This window comes from Typopeltis vanoorti, chromosome 6 (genome assembly GCF_054136105.1).
Source record: "Typopeltis vanoorti isolate ZY-2024b chromosome 6, IOZ_Tvanoo_1.0, whole genome shotgun sequence".
Lineage (NCBI taxonomy): Eukaryota > Metazoa > Arthropoda > Arachnida > Uropygi > Thelyphonidae > Typopeltis > Typopeltis vanoorti.
The window spans coordinates 128,773,911-128,801,629 of record NC_143554.1 but is presented as its reverse complement, the minus strand read 5'-3'; the positions used below and the strand labels follow the sequence as shown (position 1 = coordinate 128,801,629).

Sequence of the window (27,719 nt, the reverse complement as noted above, 5' to 3'; positions counted from 1 at the left end):
ATATACTTTGTATGTTATCATTTGATGATGTAATAGATGAGTTTGCTTATGAAAAATGCAGAATTTTTTTATAATTTTTTATTATTCAATTAAGCTATATTGCCATGACTGGAATTATATATTTAGTTATGATTATTATACAAGCGCATATAAATAAAAAAAATACTTGTTTTTCATTTCATTTTATACTTTTAATAATATAATACATCGTATATGAATATCATTCATATAATGGTCCCGTAAAAGTATAAGGATAAAACTGGTTTGTTAACTTACATCGGGAATTAATTGCCACTTTGAATGGAATAGTTCAAGAACTTTGTAAAAATTCCGTAAGTAGTGCTTAGTCAAAAAAATAAGCAAGCATACAAACAAACAAAAAAAGCCACGTACAGTAGCCAACGAACTTGTTCTAACTGAAACAGTAATTTTTCATTTCTAACTGAAAGATAATTTAACTTATCGCCCTGAAATTTCAGCGATGCGCGATGGCTTTAAATAGGATGCGTGAGAGTTTGTATTTTGAACTTCTTTGACCCCAGACAATTGTGACGCTCTTCTTGACAACTAAATCGCGTCCCTGAGTTTGTGAGTGACGTATTTGTGAACGTCACCCTAATGAATGATAGTAGGCATTTCTGCTAATGAAGTTCATCTTTCTTGTAGGTAGCGCAGCAGGTAATGTAACGAGTGACAGGTGCGAAACCAAACGCGCTCCGAAGTGAGTCATCAAAACAGTTTAACGACACACACTGGCCGTATCATACAAAACAGATTAAAAACATTCTCCATCTCAGGAACACCGTTTACAGAATATTCAAGGTTAAGGCAGTAGAGTTCTTCGTTTAATCATAAGGCCGATAACGCGTCTTCTTTCTTCTTCCCCCCCCCCCCCCCACTTCATCCCTGCTGCGGCCACGCGCATCGACTTTAAATATCAACATGAAGACACGCAGTTTGTGGCGTAATGCAAGTCAAATACATAGCTGGGATGTCGCTTCTATAAAGGGACGCCTGGCGGAGCCACCATCGCTCACGTCAGTTTCTCACTGAGTATTTAATATCGACTACGATTACATCATGTCAGAGCAACCTGCAAACAGATTCTGTACTCTTAGTACGCATCGTTGATATATAGTGAGCCAAGCTCGCTCACGATCTTTCCCCCAGTTTGGAAGTGACAACTGATCCAATGCTGTCCCATGCTCGTAGGATGTCCAGTATTTTGACCGTAGCCAGTTTGTTCATAGTCACATGTCTGGTGTCCAGCAGGCCAACCTCCAACAGGTAGGTTTCTATGTGTGTGTGTGTGTGTGTGTGTGTGTCCACTAGGATGTCCACTAAATGTTAATCATCAAGCGGATTCATGATATAGACTTTTTCAATGGTTTCCAATCATATATTTTGCGACTGCTTTTTAAGTGTTGTATCAGAAAAACTGATTGTTGTCCCGCCTACTTCTTATACAGCAAACCTTTAACATTTAACCTTTCGGGAGAGAAGAATTTTTAATTGTTTTGTTGTAATTTTACATTGATAGCGCGCCATGAAAATCATTCGGTGTAATAACGTTCAGAACATCAGAGTTTTTAAAATGTTTTCTTAACATTATTACACTGAAAAAAAACTTTCCATGTTGGAAAGTTTTGTTTCAATTGTTGGAAAGAATGTTATTTCGTTGTAATTTTACGTTTTGATAACGCGTCACAGAAATCAATCAGTGTAATAATGTTCAGAACATCGGACTTTTTAAAATGTTTTCTTAACATTATTACACTGAAACAAAACTTTCAATTATTGTATTCCGTGTTTTATTATAAGACGCCATGCTTGTTAATCTATTCTCCCCCCCCCTCCTCCTCCTCCTCCACAAAAATATTTTATTGTGTCGTAAGTCATAATACATAGAACGGAGTCAATATGAGGAATACACGCAGAAGAATACACGCAGCTAAGAGACAAATACACCGCCTCACGGTCTTAACTGCATCTGCTGCAATACAAAATAACGCAGGGAAATAATAAATCCAATCAAACTTGTTATTCTAAACTTATTCTGAATAATGTAAGTGTAATATGATTCTGCTATGTTGATACTGCTTTAATTGATTAGCGAATTTATCATTTTTATATCTCATCTCATCTTCTCCTTAAGCTCAACAGCCTGTCAGGCAGTAACTTGGCTCTTTTTAAAAATCTAATTAATGTAATCTAATAAGGCGGTTAAATCTACATAGTGTGCTATGTCTGCCAATTACGTGGATTCTCGGGTTTTCCGGGAAGAAAACTCTGTCTCTGCCGTTCCTTATAGAGCATAGGGTCCCAAACTTTTTCGGGCCGCCGCCTACTTTGCAAGACATAAATTTTGTAACGCCCCCCCTATTATACAACACATATATACATGCTCTATTTTCTCATTGACATAGAAAATTGACATCTATTTCTATCTGACATGGTAAATTTTCAAATGATTAAATAATTGAAATAGAAAATTGATAAAAAAGGTCGTGTAAGACGGGTATACGATGAATTAAAATGCAATATTTTAAATGATTATCTAATCACAAAATCACGAAAATAATTAATTTTTAAATATATATTATTAATTTCTTCTATAAAGAGCCACCGACCCCTAGACTGCCTGAACGCCCCCAAATGCTTCTGATCCCAATATAACCCCCTAGAAGCTTCAGCGCCCACTGGGGAGCGGTACCGCCCACTTTGGAAACCTATGTTATAGAGGCTCTTCGCGTCTTAGACAGGATTCGGACTCAGGTCTTTTCAACCAAAGGGTGTCGTATATACAAACTGAACTAGTGAATCCCTATCACACTTATAACAAACTTTTAATCGTTCTGTTTCACATTTTTATATCTCATCTCATCTTCTCCTTAAGCTCAACAGCCTGTCAGGCAGTAACTTGGCTCTTTTTAAAAATCTAATTAATGTAATCTGATAAGGCGGTTAAATCTATATACCAAAATTTATACCAAAAAATTGATTAATTACTGTTGCGAAAACCAGCTGATTTTGTCTTCATATTTTATACTCTGAAGAACGCATTCATGGTAATGATGGAGATAAAAAACTGAAAAACATTTAAAACTGAAATTTTTAAACTGCTTGTTCTCTGTTCCTTTAGACAATTCTCAAATTCCCAAATCGTACACATAGAAATGGACAAATTCATAAAATACAAATTTACAGGATGGTATGGGGTTGGGGAAAGCAGATTTTTTTACAATGCACTCCACTCCGAGAAAATTGATATTGACCTTAAGAAGCGGCACGATCCTAACATTCTGATGAAATTGAATATAAGTCATTTCAAAGAGTACTGAAGCAAGCTGGGTCATATTGTCGGAAAAGAAGTGAATTTTGGTAGTGTCCAGAATTCTACAAAGTTCTAAACATTTTTACATATGATGTCGGAATACACAACTAGCACAGCATTATATGTGCAGTGTGTTATAGAATGTTATTCTCATGATCATTTAGTAGATAGCTTACAAATTCTCGATTATGGTAATTAATTTTACTTTAATATTATCACAAAAGTGAACCAATTATAGAAAACATTACTGAATGCAAACACGGGTTTGTCGTATATGCAATTTGATTTAGGCAGTGCTTTTTTTTTTAGGTCGGTTATACTACGGTACGGCGTACCGTCACCTTTGTTAACAGTAACATGTGGCATACGAATGCTGTAGATTTAAAAATTTGTAATATTCAGTAATTCCTTACACGCTTACCTACCATGTCTGTTAAGTGTAGTTATTTAACGAAATTTACATTTTTCGCTACGTCTATTATTAAGATATTTGATATATTGCAAATATAACTTTTATATGTGCTTTATTTATGCATTTTACTTATTTTTATATACTTGTATAACATATTTATGCTTAATAAACTACATGTTATATTCTTAATTTTTCATTCTTATTCCAAACATCTTATCATACTATGAAGTAAAAACACCAGTAAACGATTTTTTAAATTTAATTTTTAAATTTTCTTGAAATATATATATAAATCCAACTCTCGCGAAAGGTTACAGCCTATCGTACATTTAATACCATGGGCAGGTTGAGGTATAGAATAGATAATATCTGGAAACTCTGTTCTAGAGACCAATTGAATTTTTTTCAATTGGTCTCTAGAATTGAATTTTTTTCAAGCCACTTCAGGTTTCCACTCCAGGAATTTTCCAATTAGTCTTGAAGATGAAAGAAGAAATCAATGGGCATTGCATTTGGTAACTAGAGTTAAATATTTAATTGCGTCAGATCGTGATCTGACGCAATTAAATATTTAAACTTAAGCACAGATGTTATGTTCAACGATTAAAAACTTTGGTTTATGCCGTCCAAACCTCCATCGATCGTTTTTTATTTCTTAAAATTTCGTTTTCTTTTTTTTTATGCACATTACTGCTTATCTACGGTGAGATGATTGCCAGTTATCACATTGTTTCCAACTTGAGCGAAGAATCAGAAAGCAATTATGGAAGCCACAATTTAAGAAGTATTGAATGGTAGCCTCATATTAGGAAGATGAGAAAAAAAAATTTTTTTCGTATCTACCAGAGCCTCCGTAGCTCAGTCAGTATAGACGAAACCCATTGGTCGGAAAGACCTGAGGATCGATTCCCATCCGTGCCGTGAGGAACCTTATCTGGTCTCTTTCGAGGAAAGATGAGTTAGCCGGTCTCATACGGACGTAGGGTTTTTTCACCCGGAAACTCAGGTTTTTTTGTCTCCCAGAACAGGTAAACCAGAACCGTGAACACACGGATTACAGTCAGGAATACTTAAGATCCAGCCATAGGCCTGATTCGTCAGCTATATGCCGGTCCCGAGCCCGGATAAAAATGGGAGGAGGGGATTGAGATGGTGCCGTACTTCCCAGTAAAAGGGGCCGTTGTATCATCATACGCTAAAAAAAATCCGTATCTACCTATAATTTCCTGGATACTGAAACCACTAATAAGATAGCAAAAAAAAAAAAGGATGTTCAGCTTAGTCGGTATCCATGGTGCTTTACCTGAAAAGACTTGGATTCGAATCCCGTCTAGGAAGCTAAGAATTTTTATAAGAGCTTTTCAATGACAGGTGGGTTAGTCGGTCTCATAAGAATGAGGAAGGATTATTCCTCTTGCAAACTCGGGTTTCATCTCTCAAAACAGAGACATCATCATCACGAACCATGGGCTCACTGCCCGTTGGTGTCCGATGCCTCCTTCACTATCTAAAATGCTAGCCATTTAACACATGCAACTGACAGATATAATATAGCGGCGCCTAAGCCTTAGTTGATTCAGCCGTAATTCTAAACTATCCAAATTAGACGTTCAGAAAAACAGTTACTAAGCATACTGGTAAAATCAGTACGAACTTTTTGATAGGTCTTGTGAAACGAGTTACGAGATTGTTAACCTAGAAGCCTTTTAGACCTCTCTTTAATCCACTACACTAGTTATTCTTCGACTGAAGTGTACTCACTGCATTCGAGGGCTGATCAAAATTATCCTGGAAAGACTTTTTGTAGGAACATTAAGGCAGATAAAAGTATATTTAACAATTATCTCCTTAAAGGTAGGATTTCCTGATTGTCTGCAGTGATTCTTTGTTCAATATATATCCCTGGCAGGCGTGTTTGAATATGACTTGAGATGCTGTGTCGTATTTGTGATTTGAAATTTTTCTTCTTCAAAGTGCTTTTAAGAGAATTGCCAGGAAGCCACAGAAAGCAATCAGATATCTGACCGAACTTGCTTCATTCAAGAAGTCCCGGATGATGGGGAAGGGGGAAGTGTGGAAATACTTCTATGCTTGGCTAAGAATTTCTACATGCTCATAACAAGGCGGCATACCACACTGTTGTGAAGAAACTAAGTGGCAGAAGAACATTGTGAGGTCGTTTCTAATGAACTGCGTTTCGCAGATGTCGAAGAATGGTTATACACTTAATGACTAGGAGAAGAAATTCCCAATGCAGATCTTCTCAGTCCTGGAAGACTAGCATGGTACTGATATCTGACCGGACTAGCTTCATTCAAATATCTTATAACGACACTTCATTGGTTCTCCAAATTTGCAGCAGTGTTTGAAACACGCCAGCTGCTCCTTCAACACATCCAGTTGACAATGCAACGGAGAAAACTCAAATCAACGCACTCCCTCACGGCTGAATCAAGCTGCCACTTTTTCGGGTAGACAGCATCAGAAGATGTTACCAAATATTCTTTGCGATTACTGCCTTGGTTAACAGTTTTTCCTACAAAAAATCTGTCACGAAGAAGTCAGTTCTCATATATATTTTTTTCATAATGTATAAATTTAATTTAAATTTAAATAACAGCATGTATTAGGATGGCGATTTTCAAACTTTATCTGGTTCTACAATTTAAACAGAAAGAAAATTCTGTGTGCAATATACGAGTACTCTACATATAAATTGATAAAAATCGAATAAATAAAAACTGATAAACTGGGAAAAAAATCGAATACATTTTCTATTAAGTCTTCTGCGTTCGATTTTTAATCTCAATTTGGAATGCGTCACTTTCTGAGAACCGCAATTTTAGATGCCACGTAATATTCCACAATTGAAGCCAGCAAATTAGGAGACGCCCTAGGATTGTAGTTCTCAGACTAGATGGCACTCCTATGACATGTTTTGGCATCCATTCAATAGTTTACTCGAATCATCCTTCTTGACTTCTATATGTTTTCAATTGTTTATCCGAATTTCAGTTGGAAACTATATTTATCTGGTGTCACTGTTTTGGCGTATCTTTCTATGCATTGCTTGTTACGAAAATTACAGAATGCAGTTGGGTGGTACTGCACAACAGTTTCGTAACTCCACACTTTTGATGACTTTCATTTCTTGCACGCAACATTCCTCCTACCTAAAAGAGAGATGAAAACTGAGATTCGGATGGTAAATATTTAATGGACCAAACCGTTTAATAGACTAGTAGCCTAAAATAAATTAATAGAATTATTCATTACTTCAGAAGAATTCCGGAATTTGAATTCTTATTCAAATTGTGTATCAGGTAAAATATTGCGTTTGCAACCAACGAATATTTCTTAAACTGTTTTTGTAAATATTTGAAGTAATACGAAGAAGCAACTTTTATACAATATAATTTAACGTTTAGGATGAATCTTTACGTGGATATAGTAAATCAGGGAAATATAGTAAATCAGGGAATACTGTAACATTAGACATACAGAGACAAAGAGTTAACTTTTGATTTAAATAACACTATCGGAAAATTTGACGTTAAGTGCTGCCATCTCTTGGTTACATCGTGACGTTCTCTTAATCGTTTGTTGCACATTAGCCGTTTTTCTCTCAGTAGCGGATAATTGTGAACGCTCGCAATTTTAGTGGGTCCCTATATGACTTATCCAGAGAGACATTAAAATTACTTTATTTTCTTTCTGTATTGCTTTAAACTTTAAATTTTGGTAATTAAATCGGTTTACTCTTTCAGGGAACGGCGAAGCGGGATTTCAGATCAGAGACTGGCCGAACTAGAAACGCTGCTTGCCATCGCCAAACTGAAAGGAGAAGGAAAAGGTGTGACAAACCCTATTGCTTATGGAGTCATCGACCCTGATCTGCTGTAAGTTATCTACTGGTCATCTATATAAATAAATATCTTGATAAATTGCGTTACCAGAAATTAATGTGGTGCTGCCATCTATTGCACATACTTTGAACTAGGATTGTGTTGCGTTTACAATTTTAATTATGCCGCAACAATTTCATTTTAACAATTCGAAGTAAATTTTTAAAATCAGGAGCATGACAGAAGTTACAGTTAATATATTAAATTTATTTTCATCATGTGAGTGAGAAATGCTTTGCCTTACGTCAAAATATTTTCATATTCACCTAATTTTTATAATATTTGTTCTTTGTCAAAATACTAATTCCCATTTTCTTTATTTCGTTAGTGGAAAGAAAAAACGATCTTATGACACGGAGAACATGGGAGATATCGGGGAATTGCCACTCTTTATCCCTCAGGTGGACAATGCAGATGCGAATAGCCAGATAGACTCCCTGTCTGATATGTCAAAAGATTTTAACTATAGACAACTTTCCAGACAGACACTCTCTATTCCAGAAAATCATCGTACTCAAAGGCTAACCAGGAGGTTAAAGACGAGGTTCGATCTCAGTAAGAACGACCTGTTGCTACACTGATGTAAGTTTCAGTCCAGTTTGATTATCTTTTATAGAATATTATGAAAGTTGCTTAAAATAAAATTGCTTCATATGAGAGGTTGTAGACTTAATTACCGTAAGCTAATAACTGAATTTGTTATGGTCAGTTAAATTAAGCAATTAAATCACGTGACCACTCGACTGGTTTTTCTTTATAGCACTTTTTAAAAAATGCCATTAGCGCAAAAGTTGCTTCCAGATAATTCATCCACACTGGGGATGGAATAATATGAGAGTCAAAAAGAGGTAGTGAAAGCAACTATGCTCTGTATGTGAAAAATTAATTTGATGGGATAGAAAAAAGGAAATAAAAGAAATTTGATATGAAGTTCTAGTCTTTTTTCGCATATACATATGTTATTCTAGAGAATTTTACTATAATTTCAGTGAATTACGGCGAAAAATGTAACAAAATGCACTAAGCAACTGGCAACGGATCCAAACTCAAGTTTTTTTTGGGTGGTGGAATGGGGAGGGGGGGGGGGAGATGATCGGCATTAGAAAGACGAATGAGATACCTCGTGGAGAGACATGGGAAATATATATTAGATTATTTAAAATTTTAATGTCTTGTTTCATTAATATAATTTATTCAATTATTTTTTCAAATAAAATTAAACACTTGAAATTAAACATTTAAAGTGTTTCATTTGGTTTTAATTAAAAATATGCAGAGAAAAAAAATGATATTATTTAATTCAAAATTTGCAATATTATTTAATTCTAGTTTTTGAGGGGAAAGGCGATCTATCATTGTGCAAAGATTAGACCTAAGGGGTTTAAAATAAGTTCCACCTTCGGTTTTCGTAGTTTGAGTAGGGTTTCCGGATCACCTAACTTTCAGCCTCCTAAAGTACTTTTTTTTTCATCTTGCTCCCACTTATGAAAGGTTATTTGCAAATGGCAAGCTAAGAATGTTTTTGCTAATTTTATCAATTTTATATATTTTTTCAATTTATTTTTTACATGGTCCGGAAACCCTGCTCTAGAGACCAAACACGGAACTTTCTTCAAGCCACTTCAGACCTCCAATAAGCAGGGCGGTGCCCTCACACTGGGCGATGAAATTCATCGTCCACCTAAAAACAATCACAAATATCCATGCTCACTGCGTGATTCGAACCTGCAGCCTGTACTAATGTATTATAGGTTTACAACCTTTCATCGGTGCGACTTACATAAAAAAAGTAACAGCACGTAATGTATCATACTCCTGCGAGTTATTTTGTCTCCTCTGCGGAGATAAAAACTCTGTTTACTGAGGAGCAACTACTTCCATATGATACAGAATTCGAATGCTAGTCTTCTTACTAACGGAGAATCGACATTTCTATTCAAAGGGCATTGGTACAGAATAGTAAGCTTGCACAGACTTGAAGGATCGAATACAATGCTTGTTTAAAAGATACAAATTAGTACCGGTGAAAAATCTGTCAGTTGTAGAAAAGGAAGAACATTTTTTTTTTGTTTTACTATTTACACATGTTGTTTAGGCTATTTCAAGAAATATAGGTAAAAATAATAAGCATACATTATTATTTTATAGCCAGCTAATAAACAGTGTTTGTCAATAAATCAAAAATTTCAAAAGTGATCAAGAGCCCACCAATATTCAATTTGCGGCATGAAGCAAACAATCTTTGTCTTTTTGAACTCATACCTACAAAATAAACATGGTTAATTATTAGCTTTCTCTTTGTAATTTTTGATGGCAAGTTGAAGCCAGGCTCTTTTCTGCTACCGATTTACGCACAGGTAGATATTTCAGTTATGAAAAATCCATTTTCTACGTGAGCTAACATGATATTCAGGTGGCATGGTACTAGGAGGGTTTCTTGTCTCTGATGAGAAGGCATGTGAAACCTTCCAATAGCACTGATTAAAGCGAATATAAGATCTTCTAGGAAGAGTCCGTGGCTCGTAAGAAGCGAAACTCTTGCGCGGGTTGTATTTTTGGTAAGCGTTCGATTACTTCAAAACATTCCAAGTTGCGAAAGACAAATGATGATAGCTTACTTGGCTGCAAAATGACAAATAATATTTATTATCTTACTTGTAATGATTTTCGATATTAAGTTAGTTTTCTTGGCTTTTTTTCTTCTTTTTTTTTTTTCAATGTTTATACGGAAAGTAATTTCCATAGAAAAGGCTTGTGTCGTTCTTCAATTCGATGGTAAAACAAAATATATCATAGAAATCATGGGATTATTCAGACCTTGTCTATTCATCTAGCAAGTTTTGTGATATTTGATTAGTAAACCTCTTCAACGAAGTTTCAAAGAATGAAAGCATGGAGATACATTTTAACAAATGTCGAGATAGCACATGAAATGTGCTGCATGCTAATCTCTTTAGGTAAGATGGGTTGTTGGAGCTTACTTCTCATCTGATACGATACGAAAAATATGATTCAGGTGTACAATAATGAATCATATTTTTTCACTTGTGGTGTGTAGCTTAATTTTTTTTTTACTCCTATGGCTTAGATCTCCAACTCAGTACTGAACCTAGTGGTGCAATTTCCATGTCAGTGTATCTTGAGCATTTCCGACGACTCAGCGCCTTAATTTGGTCCGTCTAATTTTCCAGCGGTAGTACGGAGGAAGGGGGGGGGGGGAGAATTTCCCGATATGGCAGTTATGTTTCTGGTTAAAAGATACGCGCATAATCTGGAAGAACATTTAAGTATTTCAGCTTCTTACTGCAGGCGACAGCAAAGGATTGACTCAATACTCCGCTGTGTGAGCCTCCCGAACTGTAAGTACCCGTACTGATATGTTTATAGGAAGGGGACGAGTGTCGTGCGATTTTATCGCACCATACAAAAATGTTTCGTTGGGCCTCCTTTAGCAGTTGAAAATTTTTGCTGGGTCTCTTAGAGCATGTTTGACCCACCTAAGCTCTCAGCAGCTTGCCTCTAGAAAGTGGAGAGGAAAGTAAAAGAGTTGGAGAGATACGAGCGATTCACAGGAATTCGAATCCACTGTCTGTTGACTAGGCGGTTTTATTCAATTCGTAGTAGTAGTATAAATAAAGATGGAGGAAATCCATACAGGTGTGTAGTTAAAGTAAATGAAATTCCTATTAACAATAGCTGAAAATCTAAAATAGTAAAAATGAATGAATAAATAAATTTCACACCTCACAGAAAGAGCATACGGCAATGGATTATAAAAATTATTTTTAATAAAAGTAGGCGCTTCATCTTGTTTTGTGAAAGAAGCATCAGAAGATTTGGTTACGCACAAAATTTATTTAGAACTGAAAAGTATACAGTTTTAAAACCTAATAGAGGGCACTGGACCTGTGATAACTAAAAGGAAAGTTGAAACAAGTTACGAGCGCCTAAATAAAAAATTTGGACAATGGGACATTGCGTTGTATTTTTATGGATACTGGAGGATCCATTAAGTATTTTTCTAATATACGTATAGAAATTCGCATGAGCAGTGCACTTTGTTATTATTATTATTATCCGAGGATTGATTTCACGTAAGTGTACTTCTTTAACAAGTTTATATGCAATTTCTAATTTAAAAAAAAAATGAACTCAGTACAAACATAGCTGATTTCATTTGGTGAATGGCATGTGATCAGTGTTTCGAATCCTAATATCTATTGCGGTTCAGTAAACTCGCAAACTTTTTTTTTATCCCGGCAGGTAGTAAAATGCTGAATAAAATGATCTGATTTTCCCTTTCAGTCGTTTCCGATCTTAGGTGACTTTGTAGGCATTGTCCACAAAGTATTCCTAGTTAGATTTTTACATGGTAATTCACCATCGCTTTCCCCATCCCCCAATTTTATCCGAACTCGGGACCGGCATATGGCGGGGACGTATTCATGACTGGAGGACGAAAAACTCGGGTTTCCAGATGAAACCCCCCCCCCCTACCTCCGTATGAGACAGGCTAACTTATCTTTAGTGGAAAGAGACTAGATAAAGGTTTCTCACACATCACTGACGGAAATCAAAGCCAGGTCTTTCCGACCAAAGGGCTTCGCTTATACCGACTGAGCTACGGAGGCTCGTGCACATGAGCAGTTATATATACAAGTATTATACACAGGGGTGTAGTTGGGCCAGGGCTACGCCCTGGTACTTTTTTGAATTTAAAAATTTTGAGTTTTAAAAAATTAAAAAAATTTTTAAATTCATTATAATAAATTATAATAATAAGACTCGTAATGAATTTTGACAATAATTATTTTGACAAGTTAGGCCTAAATGTTAATAATGTATTATTTATAATTTTAATTTTAATTGAAGTAACACCTAAATGACCATCAATGCAGGCTACTGGATGATTAAAATCATTCCAATGAAAACAATGAAAGAATTACATAATGGCATGGTGTAATTTTACATAATAATAATAATAATAATCATTTTTGTTTATGTACGGTACTGTCTGGGTTCTGAGGTTAACCATGTGTTTAGGGTAATCCTTTGCTTACTGTTATTTTTTGTTATTCTCTGTTAGTCTGCTAGATTATCTCACCCAGTTGGGCGGGGCCTTAACCACACACGATCTCTCTCATCTCGTAGGGCGTACCACAAGTCTTCTTCTCCTCTCAGAACCACGCCCACCACTCTGTCATATGGCCGTCGCAATAATAATAATAATAATAATAATAATAATAATAATAATGCCGCACTTCGTGCTCTGAATTTTTGTTTCCAAGGTAGAGCCTGGCACTATTTCTTTTAGGACTACACCCCTGATTATACATGTATATATCTCGCCTTAAATAAATAAAAAATATCTTGCCTTAAACAGTAAAATATCCTTGTCCAGTCTTTGGTATGTCAACAAACACGACTGTACTAGACTGAAGACTGGCATTCAAATAGTCCATAACCTAGCTAGCAGCCATCGGACCTGTGCGGTTAAGAACTCAACTAGATTTGATTTTTTGAACAAATATTTGAAATGTTTTAAACAAATATTTTGAAAACTGTTTAAAAAGAAAAAAACATTGTCTTTGAGAATAAATAATATTACTAACTAATATTATGATACGTCCTTATAATAAGCATAATATACTGCTTTGATAATCACTAAACAATTATCGATATTCTCAAAGAAATTAGTTACATAAATATTACATAATTACATCAAGTTCTATAAATATTGCATTTCTTCGATAAAATCATATTATAGTCGTCTTTGAGAGACACCTCTGATTTAACTATTAAAATTAAAAACATTAAGTATTAATGTTTTTAATTTTATTCTTTAGTTCATTTATTCCAAAACCGGGAATATGAAAGCAGGCAGTTTCTGTATCATATTTATTCTGTAGCCCAAGCTGCAAAAGCTCCTTAAGCATTGGAGAGATTCGCACACTTTACCAAATCGTGAAGTTGTGCTTTCTGTCCACTGTTTTTTGTGATTACCATATTCAGTCAGAACTCACGAAAAGTTCGAATGCAACCAACGTATTCGAATAATGAATGGCGGTGGGTGACAATAAAATGTCATTCAAAAAACTATTTTGAGATATTCATGATTTAAGATTTCAAGTGTGAGAGAATCCTATGAAAGAAGGAAGAAAGTTTTCTTTACGTTATGTAATTTTTATTTTATTTTTTATTTTTGTCAGACATGGGTAGAACTGGTGGAGACGCCTACTGCCTCTCTCGAGAAAGAGTTGGCTTCATTTTTGATATTTGTGGTATGTATGTTTTTGCATCGAGTCCTTCCACTCTACTTTATTAGGTAGCATACTCACAGTGCGATGTTTACAGTCACATTGAGAGTATTGTCTACGAAACGTTTTTTTTTTCCCTTTATTTATTTATCGAACCCATGCACAAGAGGTAGAAGAACCCATAAAACAGTATACTACACGTGAAGTAAATTAGTGCGTTGATGCGTAATATTTAATTCGATCAGCATCGCTGTCAGTGTAGCTAAGAAGTTTTCAGTATCAAAACAAAAACGTGAATTATTGGAGATCATATCATTAAGGAATAAAAGCCGTTTCCAAAGCAATACATTCGCTAAGTAGTTTTGTGAAAGACAAAATTCATTTGTTCGTATGGTGATTTTTTATACAACCGATTTATGAGGATTATCATCAGAGCAAGATTCTTTCGTAGCGTCATTTGTCTAAAAGAGCTTTAAGATAAAATTCTCTCTATGACGGGCTTTGATTTAGGCAAGGTTATTTCAAGCAATCCCGGGTGGAAAGAACAGCCTTTTCTTCGGGAAAGTTGGATTTTTTGAGCTCCCACAAAACAGGCAAACAGGCCAAAATGTAAACCATCTCAAACCATGTTACTAAAATAGCGTGCAGGAAGATAAATCTTCTCCCCCGCCCCCTAGACATGCCCCCGAGCGCAGTCAGAGCGATACGTGTCCGTTGGCGAGAAACTGAATCTCATCTAACATAATGAACATTTATATGGGCTTTTCAAATTACAGAAGACTTATCAGGTCTTATACTCACAGCTTGATCAGCATAATACCAAGCCTATAAACAACGATCGCAGTTTTGTTGACAAACAAGTTGATTCAAACAGTGCAGTCTTGAGCGCAGTACTAAACAACTTTTGATTTGCGTTTTTATATTTATTTATTTTTATGTTAGAAAAGGTATATTTTACAATGCATCAAAATGAAGAACTATAAACTTTCTTTATACTCGTTCCATAAAACAGTAAATAAATCACTACGAACTTTTTTTTTGTAGTGTTTTTCTAAATAACCAGCAAGTGCATATATTTTCCTAGCATCTTTAAAAAAAAAATTATAATTCAATCTATATTACCTTAAAATTAGAAAAATATGCAACAAGTCGTAAAATTCTAATTATCGGGTAAGTAGAATTTTTACGACTTTGGTGAATGGGATTCACCTAAATTTTTTAATATGTGTCAATATAATTAGATTACTTTTAAAATTACATAAAATAGAGGTGGAAATTAATAAAAACTAATCATTTTTAATTTTTCATGTTTATAAAATTGGCGTGGTAAGACATCGTTCTACACTTATCAATTGAAATTAAATACTTACAAATTTTCTTTATATAATCCAATCAAATCGCAAATAAGCATGAATAAATAAATAAGATTTGATAATAAATAAATAAATATTTATTTATTCGTTTATTATTTATATTTATTAATTAGATAATAAATAAATAAATTAGCAATACAAAGAAATTTCGCATTTCTTTGTATTCCTAACCGAATTTAGCTCTGTAAGTGAACTAAATTCAGTTAGAGTAAAAAATTGGCAGTGTTAGTTATTACTTATTTCATTACTTACAAAGAACAGTAGGTTATTAATCTATTCTCCTTTTCCATTCATCATCTTTACTATATTTCATGTTAATCTTCAGTACACAAAACGAAGTGAATTAATTTAAGCAAATAAAGAAAGCAAATGCGTGTTTATTTTTAATATTTCAAAATACTTATTCTGGTTTAACTAGCTCATAATCGCATTTAGCAGACGATATTACATGATTGCACTTTTGCAATTTAGCTTTTGACAGCGCACGGCGTTACATCAGCGCCCTCAGGAAGCTATAATTGTTTATGTGCATTGGCAAAATAGAAATTGATCTAAACCAGTTTATTTTCATTTATTTCATTTCTGTTAAATGTCATGCAAAAAAAATGCTTTAAGTGATCTTACTAATTCACTATCCCTTTCACACCTAGAGTGCATACTGTACAGAGCATACATTCTCCTAGTTATGCACTCAGATTTTATTCATAATAACCTTGAGATCATGCCAAATAAAACCAGTAAGGAAACTGAAACAGTCACCTATTCTAAATATGCTTTTTCATTGCAGATTGCCAATCGTCGAACTGGAAAGAATGAATCAGCAATCTGAAGACATCTGAAAAGGAAAAAAATAAAAGAAGGATGAGAGCAGTGCGTTCCCGCTCTTCATTGTCATTTTGTTCCTATTTATTCTCTATTTATTTCACGTAAGTCATAACTAAATATCGCTTGTCAGCGTGTTGTGTAACACACTCAGGAACTACTTATCCCATCGCCACAAGCTAGCGGATATGTGTACAGTTTTAAATTATACATCTGTTTTTATTTTCCTTATATTTGTGTTATGTTAGTTTTATTTGTAAAATAAATTATAGCAGTCTTGAAGTTTCTTGTGCTGTCTTGTTTATATTTTTTACATACTATACTTAATAAGGGAGTATCGAAGGTCCCATGCACAATGCTGGTAACCAAATTCTCAAATTGTTGTTTAAAGTGCAGTGGTGCGTACAAAATGTTTTTCTTGGGAGTAAAAGGATTTATTATATAATATGACTTCCTATTCGAAAAAGTTTGTAGATTGATTTTTTTTTTTTACTGGTTTTAAAAATAAATAAATTATCAGAAACTTCTCACTCCCCGAAAAGGAGTAGACAGGACTCGCTATCCCTATTTTGGCAATCGATAGAAGCCGATACCTACCTTCATCAGCAATTGAATTATGCTAGAAGATTACTATAATCTCTAACTTAAAAGAATAGACGCAGTCAACACGAAGGTGCACCACACAACTGCCACCATCTCGTGTTCCTAATCTAACTAATAATGTTATGTGCTTATGTAAGTTCTACTGTTGATTTGTCTGATTTATAGGATTAAAAACCCGATTTATTCTAAAAGACAACCCCATTTAACCCTATAAATCGAACCTATAAGGTTCTTCTCCCACCTTACCGATCTAGCTCTACGGATAGCTGTGCTGCTATTTCAGTTTACCATTTTTTAAAATGCAGATTAGCTATTTTTTTTTCTAATTTTTTTCTGGAAATTACATTTTGGCGATTGCTCAAATGACATGAACTGCTGCTGCTTTAACCTCTTCCATTAATGAACATCCACAATTCACATTATAACGTATCTTAGGCATGTGAACGATGCTTATCCAGCTACTTTAATGCAAGCAATGACCTGGGTACTAGAACATTGTTGTGCATTCAACTCTTTTAATACCATCTGCGCTGGTTTCTTTGAGCCTCTGTAACTCAGTCAGTAGTTACGATGCCTTTTGGATGGAAAAACATGGGTTCAAATCCCATCTAGGATGCGAAGAACTTTATAGGGCTTTTCGAATGAATCGAGTTAGCTGGTCTCATACAATGACTGCTGGTGAAAGAAAAGAAAGGTGGCAGAATTTTCCAGGAAGAAAACCATATCATCTTTGTATCAGATCAGCTACGAACCAGCTAGAATGAACAACTAGGGTTGTTCATCGCCCCCACAAAACAACAAACTGGCTAGTAAACAACACTCAGTTAACAGATCAGTTTTCTCAGTAGTTCAAAGGTTGTTTCAGAATATTTTATAATGCATCGACTGCTTAAAACCTGCTCAGGCAAGAGTTGCATCACTGGGACTTTTATTGTTATTGTTGTGCTGCTGTTGTTGTTGGGTAGTATTCCGTTATCATTCTCATACAATTCAACATTTAGGTTTACGAAGACGCCTGTGGACTACATAAATCCCCTGGCTAGTTGTCCGAGTGGTTAACGTACCAGCTCTCCAATCAACAGGTTGTGGATTCGAATCCCACCATAGTCATTGACGTTGGTGATTGTCTGTAGATAAGGAGATGAATTTCATTGGTCGGCGTGAAACTACTGCCTTTCTTATTAGAGGCTTGAAGTGGATTGGAAAAAAAAACCTTGTTTGGTCTCTTTTCTAGAACAGGGTTTTTAAATAAATATGTAAAAAAAAAAAAATTCTTAGCGTACTTCTTTGAGTGGGTGTGAGTTCACAAAAAATAACAACGATCAATGACAAAATTCCATAATCCATCTTAAGATGGATTATGAATTTCATAGTGCAAACGTAACTTTCTTTTATGGCGTTAGGGCAAAACTGAATTTAGGTACAGGAATGCAAATCTAGAACTCTCAAATTTTAAAACGTGTGCTTACTCTTTGTAAAATAGCGAAAAAGTGCATGGCACGTTACCTTTAAGATTCAACTATTTTGATAAATAAATAAAAAAAATAATGCTTAGTTCATTCATACTCATGGATATCTCATGCATTACTACATCTATAATATATTCTACGGCTTAGTTAATTTCTCCTTTTATTTATTTATTTTTGTTTATTATTTTTACATTAAAAATCGTTTAACTGAAAAAAAAAACTGATTTCAGATGAGGTCAATCTTTCGGTTGGGTGATTTTTTTTTTCTTCAGAGAAAGTCATTTTTTAATCTCGCATTTCTGCAAAAACAATCGTAGAATACCCGCAGTTACATACAAATAGATACGGTTAGGAATTAGGATAGCAGGTATTGTTATGAACATAGCTTCTCATCTTAGGAATGCATTTATCATGGAGCGATGGTTAGAAGAGTGAATGTGTGGAGGTGGAGACTTGCTGCTCTTGATATCCAAAAAAGTTAAGGTTAAAAGGATGCTACCTATTCCCTTTGGAGAATGAAAAAACATGAATGGATTTATACAATCACAAACATCCATGCCAACGGCGGGATTGGAACCCGCAATCTGTTGGTTGATGAATTGATACGGGTATTTATTAAATGCTTCAATAAATGAAAATTATTTTTAATCTCTGTTTAGATTAATTTCATTTATCAGTAAATAAAACATGCATTCAATTTTTTTTTTTACTTCGTAACACTCAAATGTAAGAATTCTACTATTCTAGATGTACTGACATTTGATTTTAACAGTTTAAAAGCACGTTTGCTTTGATTTCTTTGACGTGTATCGGCTTTAATAAAAAGCTTTAATAACAGAACGCGTTTTAAGTTCTTCGTCACATACCAAAGATATTTTAATGAAGAAAAATATCGCAACGTTATTTTTGTAAACTGCTGGGTTCAACTTTTGAACCTAGTCAAAAACGTTGCAGAGCAACTTTGATGGACTTCTTCAACACCTTTAGTAGCTTGAATTTTAATTACATAAGGTTTATAAAGTAAATCGATTTTGGAAATAAAAGTTTTGATTGTCTGTAAAAAGCCGTCTTTTCATTATTTTTTTCTCAAATTCAGAAGATTCTATAAAGACAGAAGATTTAATGTTACTGACATAAAACGTGGTAAGGACTGATGTACACTTCTGAAGGTAGACGTCGCTACAATGCAATAAGAAGTTGCTTGAACGATATGATTAAGATATGTCATAAAAATGCTGAGTTCGTGGAATTAAAAACTTCCCTTTGGAAGTTTTTTAATTCCATTTAAAACTATGGTAAGTCAGTCTGGTTGGTCGAGCAGTTAGCATATCTTCTTTCAAGCGAAGAGACTGCGGGTTCTAATCCTGCCAGGGGCATGGATGTTTGTGACTGTCTAACTAACTCTTTGTGGAAAGGGCATCTGTGACTCTACCACTTTAGCAAAAGACTTCACTCCCAAAACCCAATGAGATACGGGAATGACCATACGATGTCAAAATGACATCATATATGAATAATTAACTATTATGATAAGGAGCTAAACTTTCGTCATATTTTTGAACAAGCTGAAAAAAAAAAACATTCATTCAATATTTGAACAAGAAAGAAAAAAAGCATTATGAGAGTATTTTCCATTTTAAGATGGAAGGAAAGTAACTATGGTACTCTACTTCATGAGAACTGCTATTATTATAGAATGCATGAAATTAGCATACACTTTCAGCGCAATTAGTATTTCAGTGCTGTGTTGAATTAATTAAATCTTAAGTACTGAAAACTGTCACGTCACTAAAATTAACAATATGAACAGCTTACTAAAGAAAGGATTGGTTTTAACTATATATAGTCAAATGACGTACAGAGACTTACAGACAAGGTGAATTCAAGCGATAGATCCCTGTATTCAGAATAAAATAATTAATCGTATTATTGGTAACCAAATAGTGATCAGTTTATCTTGAACATAAAGACTGAAAGAAAATTTTCATTGAAATTACTTGAGTCTCCTTTTGTGTATGTGCCGAGAAGAAACGTTGGATCTAGATCTTGGCATGGTGATATTCGAAAACAATGATAAACATAAATGGAACTTGATTCGCATATAAGTGTACCTAATACACTATTTTTTTTTCATATTATTAAAATAAATCCTTCAGATTTTCCTATAGAAAAATTTATATTTCATTTATTTTTATTTTATTATTATTTTTATAGTAGATGGTTAGTGTGGAACCATGAAGTTAACTTCCAATCCTGGTAGATAGCACTTCATGAGCTTTGAATTTTCTAAACATTTCTCTGTGCAAAAGAAGAAATTGGTGATTCAACTGCACCCCATGAAATGCTATTTAGCAAGTAGCCATCCACGTCAGACACGATCAAATGTCACGCAAATTTTCGAAATCACTCCGTGGTCTTTGTCAAAAGGTTAAATTGGCAATAGTAAGATCCTCATCAGTGAATCAATGTGATGTCCATTTTCAGAGTGGGCGGTTTGAGAAGAAAGGACCAATTTACGTAAAAAATAAATACATGTATGAAAAGTGACTTCAGTACAATAGTTACTGTTACTATTAGCATCGATGTCAAAACAAAAACAGAATCCTCAACAGCAAAATGCTCCTAATGATATCATACAACCACTAACATTGTATAATAAATACCAATAGCTTTTTTATATATAATAAAGCTATCGCATCTGAGTAAACAGAACTATTTCCATCAAAGTAATTGTACTTATGCACAATGTACAAGAATTATCAGTCACATTAAATGAATTATTTTCAAACACTTATTTATGTTCTGTTTAACTTTGTTTATAATATATAATATGTGTTTCTGCAATATTTTCCGGAAGTGTATTCCAGTGGTTGAAGACTTTTCACTAAAATAATATTTTTCTAACACAAACTGAGAACCTTTATTCATTTAAAATTATTTCCCCAGTGTGCTATTCTTGGGAAAATATAAAGACATTAGAGGATATATACATTATATACATTAGAGGATATATATATATTTTTTTTTCCAAGGATAGAGAAATCAGAACTTAATGATGGACTCAAGAAGTTAAATAACCAGTACTGGAGCATTTCATTCTCAACTTCCATGGCTAGTATACTGTATGACCCTTTCAGATTTTTGTAGGTAAAAGGTAAAGACATTCTGGATGACTGCAGAAATGACTTTGAATGTTAAATGATATCAGCAATTCCAGTTAAAATTTACTCAAGGATACTTAGAAGAGAAAAGAAATCAAAATTTTAAGACAGCTTATTAAGAAATCGGGAGAATATAATAAGGGTCTATATATATTTAAGTTTTGTAGATGTGGAAATTACATGCGAATATGCGCCAAGAAACACTACTATTATTAGATGAATAAGAAATTATATAAAGCAGCATTAACTAATTAATGTTAATGGTAATGTTAATTAATTAACATTAACTAATTAATGCTAATTAATTAACTAAATAAACTAATTGAAACTAGCAATCTTACATATTGCTAATTTCAATTAGTAGTTAGATTTAAAACTAGAGAAAGGTGGTTTGCTGTAAAATTACGTGCAAGACAAGAGTTCACACAATCTCAATGGTTATTCAGCATCTATATAGATCACGATATGAAGGAAAGTGGTACTGTACCTAATATCAAATTTGGAAATGCTATTCTCGGCTCTTTACTTTATGCAGATGATGTCATACTGCTAAATCAATCCAGTATAAATCCTCAGGATTCTTCAACTAAATTGAATAACTGCTTTAACAGCAATAAAAAGAACAAAAAGTAATATTAACTTGGAAAACATCAATTGTAGAGAAATTCAACTACAAATATGATTAAGAATTTATACGGCAGAACACCGGAATAAGGTTATAACATACGAGTGTAACATTTATTTTAATTGATAACACGACGTTTCATCGAAATATGCACAGGATTTCTTCAGGTGTAAAAACACCTGAGGGCACAATTTCAGTGAAAATCAAAGATTAAATTCCGAAATCCTATAGATAATAGAACAAACAAAACTATCGTGTTCTGGAGCATTGAATACTGAACATGAGAGAAATTAGCTAAAACATTAACCAACAGAATCGAATCCTATTTCAACTTATCCTGCTGAGAGTTGGGTCAGAAATAAAACAGCTAAACACAAGTGAACATAGATATTAGATTTCTGAGAAAAATTAGGGAAATGAACAGATGACACCAATGACAGCCATATGGAAGATATTAGAAAGGAACCAGGCATTGCTAAAATTCAAGAATTTTATAAGATTTTATGACTAAAAATAATAAAAAACAAAACAAAATAATGAATAGTAGCGACTTTTTAAATCAAAAATTATTAGCTAATGCCTTTTATTCTCTTATAAGGAGTTTGGAGACTGAGTGGACTTTTTATTAGTTATAATAATTTGATCACACCAACTCGCGACTTCTTCGGGATTAAAAAATAAATAAATAAAAATTAAAAAATGATTACTACTGAATTTTTTAAAGCTGCAAATATAGTTAGAATTAAAATTATGAAATTCATTTTAACAAGAATGTAATATCATGAGGCATCAGTTAGCTTTCACCCAGTACAGATTGTAGATAATTGTTGGAAAAATCGAAAGCTGACATGCTAAAAGATCCATGTGAATGAGTAATTTTTATAGATTCCTTGAGTAGTCTAGAAAAAAAGTTCTCTTTCACGTAGGGCATGGTGAAAGTACCCAATTCAACTATCTGGCTAGTAGTAATAGCAGCAGTATGAGGAAGCAGACCAGACAGGATCTTTCCTTTCTTTTGTGTTCGTCTCCAATATGTTCTTTCTTTCTCATCTCAAAAACATGACTTGTCTGCTGCTCTATGTAAGCAAGATATCCTATAAACCCCTGAATGTTTTTAAAACTGGGGGTACTGTCTTTAGAAATCCAAGAAGGTTTGAATTGGCTTGAATGACATCTGATGTTGTGATTCTTGAATGGAACAACAATCATAATAGATAGATTAATAGTGTATGGAATGAAGATCAAATTTCTGTTTTGTATGTTTTTATTGCGGAGAGAGAGATAGTCTGAAAGAAATAAAACCTTATTAACTGTCTTTTGGAATATCCATTAAGAATAAGCAAAACAGAAAATATTGAGTTCCATATTGAGTTGATCTTTAACTCAAGAACATTTAAATTAGGAAATTGATGGAGACATGCGGTTGATATTCTCATTATTTGGAAGCATTACCTCTTGTACTTACAACAGTTTCTCTCTCTCTCTCTCTCTCTCTCTTTGTTCGTTTAAACTCACGATTAATTTTACATTAGAACTAGAAAAAAAGATGGCAAAGTTTCTTTCACAAGTGTCTTTATAATAAAGTGTTGCTTTTGCAGAACAATGCACTTGCTCACGAAACCCAATAGACAATACACAACTTGGGCTTGCAGTGTCTGCCTGACTCACTATATTCGGCAGGCGTGGCACTATCTATTTCCTTTGTTAAAGAAAGAAATTTTATTTATTCTTTATTTTAAAGAAACACTTAATAGGAACAAAATTTGCAGCAGATGATGAAATCATATCTGCAGCCGAGACTGGTTTGTGCAACAAGGGAAATACTTTTTTTCTCATAAGATTGCAAATGATGCAGCAGCATTGTAACAAGTGTATAACATTTCGTGGGGAATATGTAGAATAATGTGTAAGTTACATGATTCTGCCTCATTTCCTTCGTAGTGATTATCACAACTTTTCAGCCCACCCTTGTAATTAGAATTAATACAAAGTCAAGACTGATTTCAAGAATATGTGAACAGAGCTCATCTTACGTAACGTAAACAGAAGTCGGAGAGAAAAGGTTAGCAAAAGAGGTGTTTCACTGGGTTGGCAGGAAAAATACCCACAAGAAACCAGATCTACGTGGAGCAGTGGCGCACTCAGGATTTAATCTTGTGGGTGGGGGGAGTTGAGTAGACGATTTAAAAATAACACTACGCATCGCATACGACCTATGACTGAGCATCTGCAATGATCGCCAATACATGATATCCGTGATCTCCTCTGGCCTCTGGCAGACGAAGTAGCGATCGATCCGCCCGAGCCAACTTCGTCCGCTTTGTATTCACAGCGGCCGTGGTTCCCGAGAGCTATACGGTATTCCCACCTTATGTGAACGCTAATTTATAAGTAGTATAGAAATAGAAGACACGACACAACATAAATAAAAAAAATATTAATTTTAATTAGGAAAACATTTTTGGAAATTTTTCTAGTGTTTTTTCCTTTCTTCCTTTTTCTTTGGGAGGTGCCAGGACCTCTTGCCCCCCCCCCCCCCATCTGTGTGCTCCACTGATGTGGAGTATCATAGAATAATGACATGCAATATATGAGAATAATGCAGTCACGACAAACTAATCTGGAAGAAAATTGCCGATAGGAAAAGAGTAATAATGCAAACTAGTTGGAGTAGATGTTAACTAGATCTTGATTGTAGATGACTTTAATGGCTTAGCAAAGTACCCCACCTTGTTTTTGAGAACCTGTGTTAGTTGTCTCCCCAATCCTTCTACATGCAATGAGAGTGATACTCATCGAGGGCATGACAAATATACTGCAGAGATCCAGTACATCTGTATTCAAGTGTACAGCAGTAAAACAGTTCAATAGGCTGACTGCCAGTTAGTCTATTGACATAGATGGCACGCGTACCAGAGATCGCACGTCCGAGAATTTTGCTAGCACAACGATTTACAGGTGATCTTTATACATATAAATTATTCAACTTTTTTTTTTTAAATTGCTACAATACATACAAGTTAAATTTTGTTTTACACGAAAGAGCAGCTATGAAGACGTGCATATGATTGGTGCGGTATTAACAAAAGATCGCACGATCCAAAGACAAAGGCAACCGACAATTCTTGAGTTGAAATGCTAATTCCCTTCAACCGAATTCCAGGCTCAACTAGGCTGTATGAGTTGATCCCACTGGTCATGCAATTGAAAAATTGGACAATAGTTTTTAGTTAGATATTGTGTTTCCGGTGCAACATATGGTTTTGCTTGAGTCTATACAGCATAGTTTCTGTGAGAGGGGACACGTGATTCATTAGTTAGCGCCGTTTTTATTCCAGCTGTCTGTAATTGCACTATTTGTTGAGAAATATATTACTCAGACTACAAAAGGCTCTGTACCTTATTAAGGGATACAATAAAATTATTATTATTATTATTATTTTTTTTTTTTTTTTTGCATCTGCAGTATAATGGCTGTTGGGGAGGACGTGTTGTTTAACTGCAGGGAGCAAATTACTATCGCCTCGACGTGAACATGCTTAAACATTTTTTGTGCGAGATACATGCAAAACTTTTTAATGTCTTTTTTCGTAAAGTGAAATCAGGGGGTGCAAGTTATACGCGAGGGCCAGTTAAATTCAAGTAAATACAGTAAGAGTTTCGCTGCCAAGTTGACATCCTTCTGCAGCTTCCTCTGCTCAGCTGACTTCTATGATGAGTTACAATGCATAAATATTTTTCTCAGTACCGTTTTTTTTCCCAAACTGACATCATTAAAATCAATTTAATAATACAATAATCAATTTTACACTGAATATTATAAATTGATATATAAATAAATATAAATAAATTAAGTTAGATTAATTTTTCCCCTATTAAAAGCTTCCTGGCATGTCAGCAATTCGATTGGTAAATTTTTGGCACGCACCAATAACTCGATTTTTAAATTTTTGGCATGTGCACATAAAAAGGTTTCCACCACTGGTCTATGGGATTGGACCAGATGGTAACGCATTTTAGGAGGCTTCCTGACCAATGACGTATAATAGTGCCTATGCGGTTAAACTAAAAAATAAACTTCTCACCAAAATTCAAAAAAAAAAAAAACAGTCAAACTAAAAAATCTTTCATATTCACTTTACCAACATCCATAATAACTTAGATAACAAGCATTATCACCTTCAGTCATCCAAACTCGATGTTCTGTTTCTGACTGAATCTCAAATTCCCACATCAATTACAGCTAATCTTAACTGTCCAAGTTACACTCTGTATTTCTTCCACCATAAGGGAGGTGCTTTTGCCTTGGTGCATTCCAATATTTATTTGTGACAAGATGTCTCAAATGAATATTGGAATCTCACCTTTTTTTGACCTCTGTGGCTTAAAATTCTTTGCCACATCTTGTTTCATTTACCCGATCTCTACTGTTCTCCCAGTTCTGAAAATCACTCTGACCTCCTATCTTCAGAGCTCGATTTCATTCAGTCCAAATTTCCAAACTGCAAAGCCATTTTTCTTGATGATTTCAATGTTCACAGTTCTAAATGGCTTCCATTTTCAATTATCACTGACCAAGCTGGAAGAGAGGCAGGGATATTTGCTGTAAGCAATGACTGAAAATAGTTCATCTATCTCCTTACCAGAATTCCTGATAATCCTCTTCACCTACCCAAAACTCTGGATCTCTCAACTAGTTCTCTTTCCAAGTAGTCTGTTCAGGTGACTGCTCTGCTTGGTAATTCAGATTACAATCTCATCCATGTTTCTTCTCTGGTGGAACGTCCTTCCTTCAGTCATTCACAATCTGATCTACTCTGGCATTACAGCATGCCAAGTGGGAGGACTTATGACTCTCACTACTCCTTTCCATGGACAGGCTACTGTTTTCATTCTTCAGGTCTAGGTACCTTTTGTGATCTTGTTACAGAAATAATCCATGTTGGAATGGAATCTTCCATTCAAATTTCCCATCCCATATCGAAATTATGGTTCCCCAAGAAGTGTGCTGATGTTCATCACTCTTCTTCGAGTGATCCGATAGAAGCAAACAGCCTATCACAAGTGGCTTGAGATCCAAACACCAGCCTTCTTCACAGCTGGTCACTACACTTGTAAAATAATAATTAAAAATAATTAAAAGGACAGTCTAAATCCGACAAGGATAAGCATAGAAAACTTGCTGCCACACTTTCTGTTTCCTTGCCAAAGCTGTTGGATGCAACTTTTTCCATTTGTGCTATCTCCTATATCTCATTCTAAAGACAAGGCCAACATACTTGCTTCATTCTTCTCTTCCAACTTATCCACAGATAACAATAGCAAATTATCTCCTCCATTCCTAGAACATTGCATCTCATGCCTCCAGTGACCTTCCACCAGAAAAAGAAGAATCATGAAAAACTCAGATACCACAAAAACAGCCAGTTGTGTGGGATTCCTGATAGAATCCCACCCATTACGCTCCTGAACAAAACTGTTTATCATCTATACACTAAACTGTACTCAGTTGCCATCCACCTACCCCACAACATGGAAGCAAGACTATATACATACAGCCAGTTTCTAAAAGAGTGATAAATGTCTACCATCACACTATTGCTCACTTTCATTTTGTCCAAAGTAATGAAGAAGGTTATCACCATTTAGAGAATTGTCACCTAATTATGTGACAAGTATGGATTTTACCAATTTTGATCCACATGTGATCTCCTGGCCTACTTGAAGCATCCCTGGAATCATTCCATGAAAAGTTTGG

At 34.5% G+C, this 27,719-nt stretch overlaps 1 protein-coding gene and 1 long non-coding RNA gene across 2 annotated transcripts in view; one reads left to right on the top strand and one right to left on the bottom strand.

Annotated features, from left to right (window-relative positions):
• The window catches only part of LOC150105933 (uncharacterized), a 130,471-nt gene extending 114,775 nt beyond the window's left edge, over window positions 1-15,696 (bottom strand). The window contains exon 1 of the long non-coding RNA XR_016548462.1: window positions 15,534-15,696. This is a non-coding gene — a long non-coding RNA (uncharacterized LOC150105933). The remainder of the gene's footprint in view (window positions 1-15,533) is intronic.
• LOC150105932 (uncharacterized) lies at window positions 1,108-16,389 on the top strand. The gene is made up of 4 exons (XM_090394424.1): window positions 1,108-1,287; window positions 7,514-7,645; window positions 7,980-8,233; window positions 16,069-16,389. The coding sequence occupies exons 1-3, from the start codon at window positions 1,193-1,195 to the stop codon at window positions 8,230-8,232; spliced, it is 480 nt and encodes a 159-aa protein (XP_090250550.1). The 5' UTR covers window positions 1,108-1,192; the 3' UTR covers window position 8,233; window positions 16,069-16,389.
• The last annotated feature ends 11,330 nt before the right edge of the window (window positions 16,390-27,719 follow it).

What these genes read in the sequence shown, in the direction of transcription:
- LOC150105932 (XM_090394424.1), top strand. Translation starts at nt 1,193, where the DNA reads ATGCTGTCCCATGCTCGTAGGATGTCCAGTATTTTGACCGTAGCCAGT. An exon ending in AGCAGGCCAACCTCCAACAG is followed by an intron (nt 1,288 to 7,513) that starts GTAGGTTTCTAT and finishes TTACTCTTTCAG; the next exon opens with GGAACGGCGAAGCGGGATTT. An exon ending in GTCATCGACCCTGATCTGCT is followed by an intron (nt 7,646 to 7,979) that starts GTAAGTTATCTA and finishes TTATTTCGTTAG; the next exon opens with TGGAAAGAAAAAACGATCTT.